General features: G+C 42.5%; 4 protein-coding genes across 5 annotated transcripts in view; 2 read left to right on the plus strand and 2 right to left on the minus strand.

Annotated features, from left to right (window-relative positions):
• The window catches only part of egfem1 (EGF-like and EMI domain containing 1), a 53,367-nt gene extending 47,092 nt beyond the window's left edge, over positions 1-6,275 (minus strand). Inside the window, exons 1-4 of the mRNA XM_070970336.1 lie at positions 6,164-6,275; positions 5,042-5,176; positions 4,356-4,465; positions 4,102-4,206 (exon numbers count right to left, since the gene is read on the minus strand). Coding sequence (XP_070826437.1) covers positions 4,102-4,206; positions 4,356-4,465; positions 5,042-5,176; positions 6,164-6,240 — 427 coding nt within the window. The 5' untranslated portion in view covers positions 6,241-6,275. The remainder of the gene's footprint in view (positions 1-4,101; positions 4,207-4,355; positions 4,466-5,041; positions 5,177-6,163) is intronic.
• Positions 6,276-7,272: 997 nt separating this feature from the next.
• mffa (mitochondrial fission factor a) lies at positions 7,273-12,011 on the plus strand. 2 transcript variants are annotated; one of them, XM_070971078.1, is made up of 8 exons: positions 7,273-7,479; positions 8,130-8,347; positions 8,616-8,785; positions 8,910-9,001; positions 9,840-10,004; positions 10,760-10,816; positions 11,043-11,127; positions 11,215-12,011. In XM_070971078.1, exons 2-8 carry the CDS (start codon positions 8,134-8,136, stop codon positions 11,344-11,346), a joined length of 915 nt encoding a protein of 304 aa, XP_070827179.1. In that variant the 5' UTR covers positions 7,273-7,479; positions 8,130-8,133; the 3' UTR covers positions 11,347-12,011. The 2 variants fall into 2 exon arrangements, with proteins under 2 accessions (XP_070827179.1, XP_070827180.1); XM_070971079.1 differs by lacking the exons at positions 9,840-10,004; positions 10,760-10,816 and having other exon boundaries at positions 11,215-11,808.
• Positions 12,012-12,097: 86 nt separating this feature from the next.
• Positions 12,098-14,405, minus strand: dnaaf1 (dynein axonemal assembly factor 1). The gene is made up of 2 exons (XM_070971077.1): positions 13,293-14,405; positions 12,098-13,214 (listed from the first exon to the last, which is right to left on the minus strand). Exons 1-2 carry the CDS (start codon positions 14,260-14,262, stop codon positions 12,289-12,291), a joined length of 1,896 nt encoding a protein of 631 aa, XP_070827178.1. The 5' UTR covers positions 14,263-14,405; the 3' UTR covers positions 12,098-12,288.
• A 96-nt stretch (positions 14,406-14,501) lies between these two features.
• On the plus strand, positions 14,502-16,716 carry mrpl44 (mitochondrial ribosomal protein L44). The gene is made up of 4 exons (XM_070970547.1): positions 14,502-14,700; positions 15,177-15,645; positions 15,789-15,967; positions 16,155-16,716. The coding sequence occupies exons 1-4, from the start codon at positions 14,525-14,527 to the stop codon at positions 16,327-16,329; spliced, it is 999 nt and encodes a 332-aa protein (XP_070826648.1). The 5' UTR covers positions 14,502-14,524; the 3' UTR covers positions 16,330-16,716.
• Positions 16,717-17,252: the final 536 nt, after the last annotated feature.

The raw sequence follows: 17,252 nt of genomic DNA on the forward strand, positions 1-17,252 counted from the left end.
CTCACACTGTTATGTGCCTGTGCTCTCTTAATTTCATGCAGACCCATGCGCCAATTTAACCAAAGCAAAGCCTAATCCAAAGCTTAATAGAGTGAGACAGAGTGGCATTCACAAGCAGGGGTAAATACAACTATTACAGAGCAGGCTCCAGTGTCTCAGCACATGCTTGGGCTGCGTCCAGGCTGTTTATTACCTCACACTGTCAACACCATGGCCTTGGTGTCAGTGGCTGACATACATTTCCATAGACGGTGCCTTCTGTCTCATATCAGAGATTGGAAGCAGGTGGCAGATCAGACCCCACAACACACAATGGGCTTTTACCACCACAACTTGGCAGGAATACCAAAGAGAGTAACGTTCAAGAGGCCAATTCATGATGAGTGGCGAAAAGAGGGGAGAAGGAGCAGGGCACGATTCGCGCCTAAACCATTATCAGAGCCAGACTGTTCTTTAACACTGCTCCCAGGGTATATTCTGCTTTTACTGAAGTGTGGCTGGAGTGAATTGTGCTGAAAAGGCGAGGCTGATGTGTCTCTGCAGCAACCCCTCCCCTTCATCCTTATGATTTATCTAGTATCTGAAGAGCTGTAAGCGTTAATAGTGGTAGTAAGTGATCATTTGCCATACACATAGTGACTCATTTCATCTCCTTATTTGCTTTCCGAGCGTTATGTGTCATTTCCACCTCAAAACACAAAACAACAACCAAAAAAACGTTCTTCAAACATGCAGTAACAGAATTTTGGCCACTTGGCATCAGCGGACACAAGCTGTAAACAAAACACTCAGGTATTAACACCTTTTGAGTTCATATAGTCAACTTGTTTTTTAGCAAACCGTTGCCTTTTTACATATCCAGCAGTTATGGCGCAACATTATCATTCATTTGGAGTCATGCTTCTATCCCTGTCCAAAGTAAGTCCAATATTTATTCTCCGTGGTGCTGCGTGGACATCTACTACTGTTGCTTTAATTTCAGCTTGTGTCAACACTCACACACACACAAATGCACAAGCACACCTGTTACTGAAACACACTAACAAACGGGAAAGCCTCAAAAGCATCTGCAGAACAAGCACTGGCCTTTGAGTTGTGCTTACCTGCAGCAATAAAAAAATTAAAATACAATACAATAATACTGAAAAAATAAAGTAATTCTCTAAAGGAAATGTGAAAAGACTGATTTATCTACGCCACATATACAGCCTCAGGCTACAATACAGGTGCAGCATATATAAATCTAAACTCAGGCTGATTGGCACATGGACCAACACCCAGAAAATCAATCAAGTCAAACACCCAAAACACTTGCACAACACAACCTACAGGCATTACATGCAGTAGGATTAAGAGCACATGGGAAAAAATACGAACATGCAGGAAACACCATACGATAAATTCGATGAAGCCTTGTGAAACATCTTCATGACCGAATATCGAGTCCAGTTGCCTTTAACTTATTACTCCAAGATAAATCTACAGGGATCAACATTCCTGCCTCTCTCTGCAGTATCTGCTTTTTCTCCATCATGCAGGAATCACATACAGGACAGTAATGTAGGTCTGTCAGTGTGGAATGCTAAAGCTCAAATCTAATAATGAGGAGGATTCCCTGGTGAAACCCTGGTGCCTCATACATATATCCAGGTTGAGCTATAGTTGCAGTCTCTCTTGGTAATTATGTTATACTGGAATGTGAAATACTGGCCTGATATTCACCGTAAACACACAACAAGGTTCCAAAGTTGCTGTTAAATTTGTCCTTCAAGAAGTCAAGATTTTTGGGAATTACTTCCAGAGCTCTGTTTTCTGCATAATGGTGGTAACAGTAACTATGCAATTTTATTATCATTACAAGATTTGTCAGTTTGGTATAATATAAAATTACTGATGTTGCCAGGTTTATTTTGGATTTCTCCTTCAGGTGAAAAAAAAAATAAAAAATATAAATTTTTCTGCTTTCCATTGAGCTTTAGCTGTCAACATTTCTCTCACAACCATCCTCCCTTACATGGAAACAAAACTTGTGTGTGGACTTTGTGGATTCCTTCCTACGTGCAGTCAGCTGAAAACAGTGTGATGTTTTCTATCACACTCAATGTGTATTTTGCCAAATATTTGGCCGCCAGTCCTATACATACCATTTTAAATATCTTATGTGCTGCTACCGATTCTTATGTTCCCACGTTTAACTTAACGCAAGTGGCCTATAATCACTCAACATGTGTGTACTAACAGAAAGCCAAGCAGATCAAAATCCCAGGGATGATTTTCACATCTACGCTCTCAGCATATAACAGATGAATTTTCCAAATTTTCCAAAAGCTTTGTGCAATCCCGTAATTGTTTTAGCAGTTAAGGAACAAACTGTTAGTACTCCTTTCTACACGACATTGTCATAAGCTTTATTCTTTAATAACATCTATACCTCAGGTATTATGCCCCTCTAGTTCAAGTATAAGTATATGTTGGTTTGTATAAAAGATTTAAAAGATGTACAGTATAAGAGATTTTCAATGAGGATTCAGATTTTTGTAGTGAGACAATCCAGCTAAAATGCTCTAAAATAACTGAACATCTAGGCTCAAAGCTTTAGAGCCCAGGATTATTGGTCTATATGCCTGTGCACCGAGCAGAGGTTCAGCACAGGAGCTTGGCTGACTCCCTGCCTGTATAATGATTCTGGCAGAGGAGTGAGGATAAATCTGTCTCGGGAGATGAGGGAAGGAAAAACATTTTATAAAAAGAGAAGAGCGGGATGAGTTCACGGCACAGGATGTGCAAGAAAGAAAGAGAAACCAAGAGGAATTCAGGTGACACCTGATATCTCTATCTGTTTCCAATCTGTCACTCCGATGTGTGAAAACCAAAGAGGCCGCGTCAAAACAAACGCACCGGAGAGCTGCCTCTAACAAACAACGACACGTTCCTGTGAAATGTCTGAGCAAGAAGGAAGTGTTTAAAGCCCCAGGCAGGCAGACCCTTTCTCCTGGGAAAGGCAAGGAATCAAACGGGAAAGCCTCTGCAGAGTGTGTGTCTGTGTGTGTTTGTATGTTTGCAAGCACGTGGGGGGTAGGAACCAATATGCTCTGTTCACCATTCTGCCTCAGCGGGACTCTTCCAGAACACTAACAACCATCCTCCTGTTTGCATGTCGGGGTTTGGACAGTACACAGAACAGACGCTGATGGTAACAAGACAATACTCAGAGACCTGAGGCACAATCAGGGTTTGTTTACCGCTTACTGTAAGTGTTTACCATTTAATGATGACAGATCCCAGGTTCCCTCTTTGTCTCTTTGGGTCACTGTTCATTTGCACTATGGTGGAAAGACCTTATTTAGAGGGTTGAGCCTGAGGTTACTGGAGCATTTTGTCCTGTTGTCTCTGTCCTCGATAATGTCTTAGATACTAGATGCTTAGATACATGTTAAAGGAATAGTTGAAACAGTGATACCACTTTATAAACTGTAATTACAAGGTTACAGTCAACAGCCTGTCCAGTGGTAACAAAATCCACCTACCAGCACCTCTAAAGCTTTGGAAGCACTGGTCGGTGGGTTTTGTTACTGTTCAACAGGGCTTGGCCAGCTGTTTCCCCCTGCTTTCAGTCTTTATGCTAAGCTAAGCTAAATGTTGAAATACTATTACTAAAATGACAAGTATTGTCATATGTGACAAAAATTTGTTTGAGGCTTTTTCTCTCTTAACCATATGAAACCAGATCTGCACCCTTATTAGCATAGAGTTTTTATAGAGTGGAGGCTCAGCTGGGTTCGCCGCAGCCCCCCAGGCTCAACCCTTCAAAAGAAACCAGTCCTCCCAGAGAGCACTTCTACCTTTAACTACCCAGAGACTCCCACAGAGCAGCCTCATCCAATCACAGCTACACCACAGGCTCATTCTGCTTGTGCAAAGTGAAAGCATAAGGTCTGACCTTGGCCTGTTAAAGCCTTGACAACATGTTGTCCTCTGAAGATGGAAGTCGGCTCACTGGCTCACAAAGCTGCACTCAGCTTATTGCTGTATATAACCACCTGCAATGCAAAGGAACGGAGTATGTACGTTTCTAAAAAGAAATAAGGAAAGAAAACTCACCATATTGGCATCGTGTCCCTTTGAAGCCCAGTGGACATTGACATATCTGGTCCCCAGTCTCTGCACATTGGCCTCCATTGAAACATGTACTGGCACCACATACCCCTGTACATACCACATATACACCAAAAGGATGTTGATGCAATTGATATTTTACGGTTTAATTATAGTCTAAATATCAAATTGATATATACAACAGCTTCTTAGCAATATCAAAACCAGCCGTATGTGACACATAACATGTTATTACTCACTGTGCAGACAGCCCATCTCTTCACCAAGCCGAGTCCAGCCAGGACAGCACTTATAGACTGTGTGCAAATCCATGCTGTACACTTGTCTGTATGCTGTGTAGTATGCTGTCCTGAGGACGAGAAATTGTTATAGTAACATTATAGAAGTTCCATTATAGGTTTATACTGTACATGTTATTAATATAACCATGAAGATAAAATGGTTTGTAAAGAATAGAATCTGTGTTATTGCAACTCACCATAACATAAAATAAGTTTTTATTTTCTTCAAACATTTACAAATGAGAACTCACATCATACAGTTCAAAATGATCTCAATTATATGAGCAGTGTCATGGGTCATTTCCGGGATTTTTTGCATATTCAGGGCTGCAGTGTCTCTTATTTCGATGAAGATGAGTCAGCTTTGTGACTTTAAGCTTATGATCTCCTATCCCACTGCCCCCTCTTTCCAGCCCCAATCATTCCAGTGGAGCTTAAAAATGGCAAAGACATGGCACTTGACCAGAAGAGCACAGACTCAGCAGTGGGTCAATGTGTAAAACATTCCATCATGACTTACTACTGCAGCTGAGCTTATGAATGGGATGTCTTCATGGAATAGTAATGGTCAATAATAAAGTGTGTGTGTGTGTGTGTGTGTGTGTGTGTGTGTGTGTGTGTTATGAACATATTTTCGCTCTCACCTTCTCTCATAGCCCATACACCATCTATGGCTGGTGCAGCCCTGTTTCCACACTTTAACCATACGAGTAAAAGCCTGGACACAAGGCTGACGGCCCCCCAGCATGGACATCTCCTGGTCAGCACAAACATTTGGCCTTTGCATGGAAAACACACAAAACCAGAAAGAGATGGGCAGATGCAATAGAGGATATTGTTCTTCAAAAATCAGCATTCAAAACCACCATGTACCAGTCCTTCATTTCCCATTGCTGTATATATGTTGATGTGGGTAGATGACTGAGCTGAGTGGTAGTCTATATAGTTTCCCATAGTGGTCTAAACCTGCTGCTGAGCCAATATATGTATTCCAACAGACATGAACTTCCACATGCTCTAAACATGTTCTTTGCGTGAAAGTCAGCTTCTCACAAATACTGTCAAACAGTTATACAGCTTCCTGATTGGTGCAATATCCTTGATTAAAGAAAAAAACAGCCCATGGTTTGGACACTGTCCACAGCACGCAATAAACAGCCAATGAAATTCCACAGGAAATTATTTTTTCTCCAGAATTCTTTGCATGTTCATGTGTGTGCATGCGTACACTGTTGTGTACATGTTCATTACACAGCACAGAGGCTTTTACTGTACAGCACTCATAAGTAGCCTGTTGTCAGTGCAGGTATCCTACCATCTCGACGTGTCCTCCCTAAACCATCTGGCTTCAATACAGTGCAGCCTGCAGTTAATTACAGGAAGTATTCAGCTTCTCCGGTAATGAAAACGATTCCTACAATCGTGTCCAGGACAATCTATTTAAACTCGGAAACCTCTGGCTGAGTATAACCAGAAGCTATTATGCAGACGCACGTTACAGCATAGTGCTGTTTAACACACATCCAGCCTCATAGGGGCCCTGAAAGAGCGACTCCTAGTGGGAACTGGACAGAGTAAACTATACAGTAACAGAATTTCAAACAAAAGTCATTAGTATAACTTGGGCTATGTAAATAACTATTTCCTTTTTTAAAATGTACACTAAACGTAAACTATCTCATTCAGCTTGTAATTCAATAAAATCTAACAGCCTAAGACTAAATTAAAAACAGTGGAAACGATTTAAATTCCAACAGATCACTTACATGCCAAGCTGCAGCTCCAGAGGTGACGCGGTGTGCATAGTGCTGAATAATATCACACACAAAATACCTGGGAACATAATTTCAGCCTGTTAGGCTACAGATAAGGCGAGAAGTACTCAATCGGCGCAGCCCCCGCGTCCATCAAATAAAGAGCATCCTGACATCTATGGAAGTCCGCCTGGAGACATGTTGATGTTTATCTTGCACTGATATTTCCCGAGATCCAGGCGCGATTTCCCGTTTAGTGGTTAAGCAGAGGAGCGACTTGTCTCATGTCAATCGCAGCCTTTGAATGGCTCCTACTTAACGCACCACCCACAGTCACTACGAGGGCCACCTCCCCAAACCCCCCGCGACACTGACCTGTGCATTTACTGTTATTAACACTCACAGACGAGCTTTTACGTTTTCTCTTGAGTAAACAGACAAGACGATGTGACAAAATCGTATCAAAAGAAATTCTCACCAAAAGAGTTCTGAAAAACACATCTTAATGAGAAATTCCGCCCCCCCCTGTTAATGTTAAATGTCAGTGGATGAAGTATTATAAAGAATAAAAGAAGACTATAGTGCGATCCAATTGGCGCGACTGTACTGACAAAACAGCACTGAGAATAGGACATGCTTTTATTTATTTATTTTTTTTAAAATTGCATATACGTATGAATACAATAAACACTTAACATGCGTGATATATATGATGATATTCTGCGTGATATATGTCTAAAATTAAATATTAGATTAGATCAACTTTATTAATCCCACTTAGTGAATGGAGTTTCACAGCAGCAAAAGGAGTACAAAAAATAGACATTATATAAATAAGTAACAATAAAATAAAAGTACTATATGCAATATGAGGCGTGAGATATAAAAATAAAGGCAACTAATGAAATATGCATATATATTTCAAAAATAAGAGCACTGTCAGAATTGTATGTTTTTGAGATCTATAAAAGGGGATATATTATTATTATTGGTTACCTTTTGTGTTTGCACAACCAAAAAATAAATTAAGTTGAAAAACCAAATGAAAACATCAATGTCACGTTTCTATTTTTAACTTCAGTGCTCGGTGCATGTGACGCCGCTTCCTGACGAGCTTTGGTACTTCCGGTTTGTAGTGCAGACAGAGGAAGAAGAGAGGAGGTTCCTCTCTCGGATCAGTAGAACGGGATGCTTGACAACTCCACAATCTCTAACACCTACACTTAACTGCACCATTCGGAGTGTTTCTAAAAGTTTTTATTTCCAGGAGGATTTCAGAAACAAATTATTCTTCCGCCGGTTAGCTATCCTTAGCGACAGACCAAACGGTAAGATGCCAAACTAACGCGCTAGCTTGAAATGGCGCTAATGTCTTGTCTAGCTGTCAAACCAAAACTAACGTTAGCTTCAGGATTTTGTTTGACTTTGAACCACCAAGATAAACCGTAGCAGTTGACTAATTTCTGTAAATATGGATGAATGTTCGTTGAAAAAGTCAACAATGAGCTACTGCATTAGCTTCATCAGTATAATCATTGTTGATATTAGCATTCTGTTAGCATTCATTTGAAGGAAAATTCATATTCTGTGATGCGAGCAGAAGCAGCAGCAGTCGCAGCTCTTATCTGGAACAGTCAAACTCTGTTAATTTAGCCTCCCTTTGTCTTTGTCTGCAAAGTCAGAAGACTTCTCGTCATATGATCGTATCACGAGCGATTTTCCATCTCTAATTCCTGTTTACAGCTCATCGGCGGCACCAATATTTTCTGAGGGGATCATTGAAGAGATTGTTGTTTTGTGATGTATGTGTGGTATCTGCGGGTTATTAAGATGTACCAGTAGGTTCTGTACCATGACAAGCCCAACAAGAGTGAAAAGCAGAACACACAATTCTGTCAAATTTGCATGCTTTCTGACCTTAGTGACCCTTTGTGACTACCAGTCACCTCTGTGTTGCTGAACAAATCATTCCACACAGCCAGATGAACGGAGCAGCGTTCCCTTCCCCCACGGCAGAGATGGCGGAGATGAACCGTATCCAGTATGAGCTGGAGTACACCGAAGGGATCAGCCAGAGGATGCGCATCCCTGAGATGCTCAAAGTGGCTCCTCAAGCCCACAACGACCACAGTGTTGGATCTCAGGAGGTCCCCCAGGGTGTCATGATGCAAGTCCCAGAAAGAATTGTGATTGCAGGTCAGCATGCTGTTAAACACTTTGTCACTGTAGGGGGTTGTATTTTCTGTGCTGTCCAACATTTTTTTTTTACATGCAAGCCTGTCATTGCTGTAATCTAACTACTATGTGGCTTTGTTATTGCCATTGACGGATGATAGATATGCCGCTGTCAGTGGCTCAGGACTTTGGCCATTCTGGTTACTAATCAGCATTAGTATCATGTCAGTTATCATGTAGTCAAAAATGCATCCACCTCTCATTCAAAACTCACACCTTCCTTTGTCAGGAGACAGTAATGACCCCCAGTTCCCCAGACCCAGAGACCTTGACCTAATCCAGTCAACACCACTAGAAGCCCTGTCACTGAAGACTCCACCTAGGGTCCTCACCCTCAATGAGCGACCTCTGGACTTTCTGGAAGAGGAGCAGCGGGTGGCTCCAGAGAGTGAAGAGGTGGTAAGTCATAAAGCAACAGATTATCTATTACTAAGGTCACCGAATTAACTCCACTGCAATCATGTCAATCAATCATTACAGTAAACCATAACCCAACTAAATCAGTTGTCATTGTTTATTGTAGTTGCGGCCTCAAGGACGATTACGACGGGAACGCTCGGCCAGTGAGAACGCCGCTGCTCGTCATCACAGTCAGCTGATGCACAACGATTCCGCGTGAGTACTGTCCCAGATATGCCATCATAACCTTGGCACCAACTGCTTTTTATCTCCTATATGCATGCACTAGCATGTTTAATCTTTCTTTAGGTTCTATGTTTTTTTCCCCACCCCTTTGTTTTTGTGACGTCATTGGTTGTCTGTTGTCTCTGGCATTGTTTGCATTTGTCTTGTGAAAACTGTTGCTGCTTTCAGTGTTTTTGTTTTTTTCAGAATTCAGCTCCCTTTGTTGCTGACACTAATCCATTAACACCATGACTTCAAACATTTGTTTCAGGCATCAGGCATACCTGATTAGCTTTACTTATTTGAATGTAGGCCTACTTTTTGTTATGTGTGCTCTGCAGCTTTATGTTTTAGGTTCTGTTTTTTAAGAAAATTCTAAAGATCAGATTGGGAATAAGTATTTACACATATTAAGAAGTGTCCTGATCACTTTCCTCAAACCAGCTGCATGTGACGTCCTGTTACTATTCGTAAAGTCCCCACCTGTTGTGTGGCTTGAACAGTGAACAAGTCGGTGGTCTGTCGAGTAATCTAATCAACATTGGAGTCATTTGCTTGCCAGTTCCTTTGCTTGATGTCTCCTCTTCCGTTACAGCTTGTTGTTGGGTGTGTTATATGTTAGTAAATCACAGTCAGTGGTCAGCAGGCTAAATCTCTACCGAGTGCAACGTTTCTTTATTTTAGTTTCAGTTTTTACAAAGACAGTAAAGATGAGGAAAGTTTCTTTTCCTTATTCTCTCCCTCTCCTTCCTCCTTCCTTTCTTTCCTCTTTTGTCTTTTTCTTCCCTTTCCCATGAATTGGTTGCTCTTAATGGTGGGCACTGAGCAGTGTGACCCCGTCCCCCCCAGCCACTGCCCACCCTTGCCCCCCTCTCACCGTGACTGAGGAAGAACACAACCTGTACAGCGCTAGCGGTGTTCTATCTTTCATCCAGTCCACTACACGCCGAGCTTACCAGCAAGTCCTGGAGGTCTTGGATGAGAACCCTCGCAGGTGACCCCCCAATCATCCGGTCATTTGTTTTGCCTAAAAAAAGAAAAGGCTTTCGAGACATTGGTCAGAGAGGACAGTACAGACTGCATCATCTGTTTTTACTTCTTCAGTACAGTTCAGTACAGTAGTCTACAGTACTTTATCTGCAGTATCTTTAGTACCAACAGTACTTTGATTTCTGCTTCTTAGCACCTTGTTTATCAGGGAAAGGAGTGATGTTCCTGAAACGCTTTGCCCCTTGGCTACACATGTTGGGAGTGTTTGTGTGGTCGGCTCAAGCATTAACATTAACATTTTCTAACTGACTATTGGTAACATCCATTAACAGTATTAATCAACGTGTAAAATGTAGCCATTTTGCCAAGTGCACCTTTCCAATCGGTGGCTTTTCTGAAGAGTTTGATCCATTAGTGGTAGACTTTCAGTCTAGTTGGAGCTGTTCCAGGGAAGGTGGTGGTGGGCGTTGACCCACACTAAGTTGCACTATACCTTGTCAGCCATTTTAAATTTAGATTTCACTGCTCCTCCACGCTCTCACGTCTGGCTGGGGAAATGTTTCTAAAAGTCTGTTTTAGAAGGATCTTTGAAACGCACAGAGAAAGATTAGCCTGTTGGTTTTCAGGACGACACAAAACACGTAGTTATGCACAGGACATGCGAGGTGTGTGCATGTATGCAACACTGTACCATGTGTATGTTGCTCTATCTCTCTTATTTTTCCCTTCTCCCCACCCTGTCTTTCCCCACCTCTGTAGCAAACCATCACTGCGAGGGGGGTCGGCTTCAAGCTCCAACCCCCTGCATGAATCCAGGTAACTTCACCTGGCTATCTTCATTCTTATCCTTTGTCCTTTTCCTCATCCTGTCCTACCTTCCATTCCCATTCCGGGTCAAGAAATAAGATTAGGTCTTGGCTGAAAAGACATCTATTCAAATGGTGTTGGTATTGCTAACTTGCAGGTTATATCAAAAATGTGCTAAATTCTACTCCCTGTGGATGAATTGTGTAATTCTCAGGGTGACTGCTCTCTTTTCCAGGCTTTCAATGTCAGCATATGAAGCCTCGCTGGACGGGGGGCCTGATGACATGACTGTGGTGGATGCAACGACACTTCGCCGTCAGGTCAGTTAATAAATACGCTCTTTCTGTCTTGTGGTGCCAGAGCTAATCGTAAAATGCCTCTGACTGAGAAAACTGTTTGATCTCCAGCTTATCAAGTTGAACCGGAGACTCCAACATTTGGAGGAGGAGAACAAGGAGCGAGCGAAGCGAGAGATGATCCTGTACTCGGTCACTGTAGCTTTCTGGCTCATCAACACCTGGGTGTGGTTGCGACGTTAGAGCCGGTCTGTGCTTCTGCCCTCACAGTGGCAGAAGAACTCACTATCCCTTATTCTACGTGTCAAATGTTAGCTATTCGCTGCACTCAGCCCGTGTGAGGAGGACCTTGACATGTGTGTACAAGGCCTGCTGCCCACAGAGCTGATCATTTTGATTTTGTGTATTTAAGACATGTACAGTTTTATTTTTTTACTCTTATTTCATCCTGTCTCACGTTATCACGTTTTGTTTTTATTACAAATCTTCTCGCTCGATGCTAAGCATGACTTGTTGTAAATATTTGTTCATGTCACTCAGAACTTTGGGAAGAACTCATTCAGAGACACAGTATAACATAGTTTACCACAGTAGGTAAATGGAGCTGCAGTGGAGAGATGTAACATGTCAAATATTTATTGCTGAGAGAGTAATATGTGACTTGAACTGGGAAATGTAATACAATTTAATAAAACCATACATAGGATGTGTTGTACTTTTATTGATGCTTTACGTCAAATGCACACATCACTACAGTTTTTTAATACAATTTCTGCCTAATGCTTTATTTGTCATACATGAATATTAATATATGTTAATGTATTTTTCTTTAGCTGCACTGAAAACTGACTCAAAGCCAGTGTAGTTTGTACAGTTGATTAGAAATAAAGATAATCTAGTTAGTAACTAATTTTGTGTTATTCTAATATGAAGGTACGAAGCTATTATTGCCACTACAGCAAGATATTCTCAAAGAAAACTGACTAGATTTATTGAGATTTATTCTGTTTATTTTCACACAGTGTTACAATTAAGAACAATCGAAACAAAAATGGCTCGGCAAGTCTTTAACGCAAATATGCTTGACAGTTTTCACTATTTTCAACAGCTAAATATCAATTTTTAAAGTTAAGGCTGCACCCTGTTGGGCTTTTTATACTCTCAGAATGAAAGATGCTCCAAACCTCATTCCAGCTCCTCAATTAGGCAGCGCGGAGGAGAGCAGGTTTGGATTGTTTTGGACTTTCCTGCTGGTTCACAGCTGAGTGGCTCTTCGTCCAGTGGACACAGCAGTGATGAAGATGTGTTGGAGAGCCCAGTTGACTTGTTGCAGCCACTCATTAAGAACAGTGAATTTTTATATGGACGAAAGGTGGGAATGCCCTCACTGTGATTCCCAGTCGGCTCATCCTGATCAGTACCTCCTGGTAAGACCTCTATTTTTGGTTTAAACGCCTGCTGAGAGGAGAGTGTCCCTGTGAAGTCTCCTGTGTCCACATCCTCCAGATCTGGCAGATCATCAATACACAGGGGGCGATGTAGTGGAAGGTAAATGGTTTCCAGCTGCTCTGCATCCTCCAGCTCTGTGACCAGTGGTCCGGGACCATGTGCTGGTATGACCTTGTCTGCTTCAGGAGGAGCTGCCCTCATCAGAGAAGACTGTTTCTTTTCAGACCTCTCACTCATGTGTGCCTGCTCTCTCACCGCTCCACCTTTCATGATTCCACATGACTGGTTTTGTTGTTTGTTATCTTCTACATTTTCTGTCTCTAATATCTTTCCTGCAGTGGTTTCTTGCTCTTGTGATGAGTCCCCTGGATCCACCCTTTCTCTCTCTCCCCCCACAGGCTGCTTTGTGTGTGATTTGTCCTGGTCGTCTTTCTCGAACTGCTCTCCCTGTGACCCTTGACCTGGCTGCTCTGCTTCTAAATGCCCGCTGTTCTGCTGATGTTCTTGGGGTCCCTGTATTGACTGACTCTGTAAGAATTCTTCATGGACATCCAGGCTGTCCTGCACAAAGGCCTGAATCTTCTCTCCTTGTGATGAAGTCATGTTCTGGGTGTCATTTTCCTCACATGGAGTCTCTGGAGTGGTGGAAGCCACAGTCACCCCTGAAATGAAACCAATTACACTGTTTAAAGATGCAAATCATCATTTGCTCTGGAGTAGTAAAAAACTGAAAACTTTACCTTTCTCCTGTAGCTCTCGAAGGTGTCGTCTCTCTTGGGCTTTCTTTTGAATCATCGCCATGGCATCCAAGCTGTCCTGAATTTTCCTCCTCTCTCGTGTTTCCCATTGCTCCCTCTCTTTACGCTCCCCTTCCAGCCCCCCCAGCTTCCACGCCTCTGCACATGCCCTGTCTTTGGGGAACACAGGGCGATCATCAAGGAAGGTGAGCTGCTTGAGGCGCACAATCATGGTCTTCCTGTAGTTTGGGATTTTTTTCACCACCTCATTCCCCATTAGATTTAGCACTCGTAGCTGTGGCATGGCCTCGAGTACAGAGAGGATCTCAGGGTCATGTAACAGGTTGTGAGACATGTCCAGCACGCTGATTGCCGGACACTGACTAAGATGCTCTATGTCCCCCACAGTCTCCAGCTTGTTATGGGCAATCTGCAGGGTGCTCAGGTCAGGAAGGCCGGAAATATGCTCTATGATGTGGATGTAGTTGTTGGAGACATTCAGGGTGCAGAGCTTTTTCAGAGGTTCAAGGTTTTCCAGCTTGTTTATGAGGTTCTGCTGAAGGAACAAGCAGCGCAGATCAGTCTGGGCATCCAGGTTCTCAATGCGCTGAAGCCCGTTACTTTCCAGCCAGAGACACTTCAGTCCTGTGTAGTCCTCTAAATTTTCAATGGTGGAGAAACCTTTGAAATGCAGATACAGTGTGTCATTTAGACAAGGTGTCGAGTAAAGTTTGTTCTGCTTACAATGGTCTTTCAGGAATGTCTTGGTCATTCGTGGTCCTGAGTGTTTTTCTCCTTTCTTTTGAGGGAGGCTTTGCATCTTCTTGTTATTTTCCTCATTTTCTTGAGCGCCATCATTTATCGTGGCATCCAGTCCATCTTTGACACAAGGAGTTATTTCGGCAGCCCCACGGTCCATTGGAGTCGCTGGCACTTTGTCTCCCACCATTTCCTGGATTTCAGCTGTTGACATCGCCAAATATGTATCAAATTAACAAGCAGCCGAAATAGAAATAATCTATACTTATTTTGTATGTATTCTAGCAGTTTTAAAGATGTGTAATCCCGTATGTTTGACCCAGCTTGTGCTCTCTTCTCAAACGTTCGTGAACGTTTACGTTTGTCTCCATGGTAACGCTTCGTCATTACCTTAGGACCAGGCTGGCCAGCCGGATGCGGTTTCTTGTTCCGTGCCGGACAGATTTCGCGGTTGCACTCCGCTGTCAGTGATCGACATGGCGTCGGGGTACATACTGAATCGTGGTGCTCTAACATTAGGGATTCATTGTCACCGCGTTTGCAGAAACATATCTTTATCACAAGTTAGAGGGAAGAAGCGATGGATGAGAGCATACACATCCCTCATGGCGAGGAAGTTAAAACTTGAAGGACCTCCACCGCCGAAGCCACGGTGAGGCTAATGTTAGCTAATTCACTAGAGAGCACCTCAAGGCCATTGAGAAGTCAGTCTGTGTTATTCATCCTAACCGACTGAGCAGGCTTGTTATGAAAACTGTATTATTATATTACACACATTGTTCATACAGACTTGTTCAGCAACGTCTCTGTCAATACCACAAAACCACGGGTTATAATGTGGAATCAGGGCCATAGCTAGCTATCATGGTTCTCTCGCACAGGTGGAGGAAAGTCTGCCTCCCTCTCCAGCTTCAGTATGTGTCTCGTTTTACCAAGAATTCTGTATTGATGGTAACTTTTGAGCTCTATAGTGTTGTAGTAATCCTGAAGGAGACTTTCCTCCTGCTGGTACAATAAGTGTTAGCTCTCAGAAAGTAAGTCTGAAGTAAAAACCTAGATCCGGTTTGGAATCGTAACGTAGAGGAAACCTGGACTCAGAGTTTAACACCATATTTGACTTTGTTTCAGCTCTCAGCAGCCTCACTGGGATTACCATGCCGAGATTCAGGCTTTCAGCATCCGCCTACAGGAGAACTTTACCCTGGACTTACTGAAAACAGCCTTCATCAATCCCTGTTACCTGCAGGCGGAGCAAGAGAGGAGACGGGGGTTAGGTGTAGACTCTGAGGCCACTGCCCTTGTCCTCAAAGATAACATTCAGCTGAGTAAAAAAGGAGCAGGTTTCACCAAAAGCTTCCTGACTGACTGGTGCAGGGCCAGCTTCCCAAGCCTCCCGAGAGAGGGGGTGGACAGTATCGTAGGGCACCTCACCAGCTCAACACTTGTGGCCCATGTGGCAAAACACCTCGGGATTGAAGACCTAACCATGAGTGCAGAATGCCCTGTTCCTGATGATGTGCTTCATTCTACATTTATGGCAGTGATTGGAGCTCTACAAGAGAGCAGTGGAGGACCGCAAACTGGATTTTTCCTTAGGGTAAGAGGCTGCAGAGTATCATGGGCACTCATATTTTGTGTAACGAATCCAGAAGTTGTCCACCTTAAGGCTCTTCAGTTGGCATTATTGTATGATGTTTTTCTTTTCTTGTCCCCAACCTCCACCTTTTCCTCTCTCCATAGGATTTCCTGGCCACCCAGCTGATTGGGAAGGACCTGTTTGATATGTGGACAGTTGTCAACCCCATGGGACTACTGGTGGAGGAGCTCACTAAAAGAAACATGCTTCTGCCAGAGCCTCGCCTCATCAGGTCTGCTGGAGCAAGTACCGTCCTGCCACTATACTTTGTTGGATTATACAGGTATGTGTGCTGTGGATGCTGTAAACCCAGAGCAAATGAAGATTTACTGTATTAAAAAAAAAAGCTGGAGTTAGAGCTGACAAGTTACACCTTTTAGGTTTGAGTGAGATTGAGATCATTCATAATAGACTTATAGTCTGTCTGTTTTACTTACTTTTTGTATTTGTTCACCTGTGTGTTAATTCAGCGACAAGAAGCTTCTGGCTCAGGGCCCAGGAGAGACACTTGTTGCAGCCGAGGAAGAGGCGGCTCGTGTGGCCCTCCGGAAACTCTATGGCTACACTGAGAACCACAGACCCTTTGACTTCTCTCGACCACAGCAGCATCAGCAGCCATTAATTCAGTCAGTCAGCAGCAATTGATGAAGTGACAGCTCGTATGCTGTGGACTACAGATCTGCTACGGGGTGTTTAGAGGAAGTAAAGGAAAATAAAGTCACCATCTACCAGCTTAAACATTAATCCAACACAGGTCAATTGTTGTTTCTGTTGGGTATTGAAACAGTTCCCCCAAATAAAGGAAAGACAAATTAGCCTTATTGTGTTCAAATAGAAAGTGTGACTATGGTAATTAACGGAAATCAATTCCAATAATTTACCTTGGCTAATAATCCATAGGTTCAGTAGTCCATGGCACAAAATAGCCCTGATATCTGGTTATCCTTGTAAATAATGCAATTGCCATTTTGTTTTCTTGGTATTCTGTTATAATATGTTATTCATCTACAATAAAATAAGTATGCGTACATCAAGACTTTGTTCATGCCTGTTTTTTGACTTGATTAACATGAACTAGATTTTTTCTTCTAACATTCTATATGATATATTGCATTTGTGTGTTACTGCTTGAGGGTTTGAAGAATTTCCATCCAATTTTTTAAATAATTTGCTTAAACGTGTAATGGCAAATATCTTTTACACATGTACATGGAACCCAATTAAGTGACTGACTTTAAAAATCCGTTGGCTTTATACATGCATGGTTTCAGCTACATTACCAGGTACAATGGTTCTGGGAATAGCTCAGAACCAATGTTCTGGTTGTTTTCTGTAAATTAAAATGCCGCATTACGTTAGAAACGTAAAAATTAGAAAGAAACAACGCTACATTTCCATGTCCTTGGGAGTGCGTCGTGATAGTGTTGCAGTGACGATGGTAATCCGCATAGCGGCGCTGATGTGTTAATCAACTAGTAGTAACGGTTCGTGCTCTGTCATGTGTACAACCAAAGAGATCTCACACGTAAGAGACAAGATAGTTCAAGTCCTTTTCAAACCGTCGTATT

Source organism: Chaetodon trifascialis, chromosome 9 (genome assembly GCF_039877785.1).
Source record: "Chaetodon trifascialis isolate fChaTrf1 chromosome 9, fChaTrf1.hap1, whole genome shotgun sequence".
NCBI lineage: Eukaryota > Metazoa > Chordata > Actinopteri > Chaetodontiformes > Chaetodontidae > Chaetodon > Chaetodon trifascialis.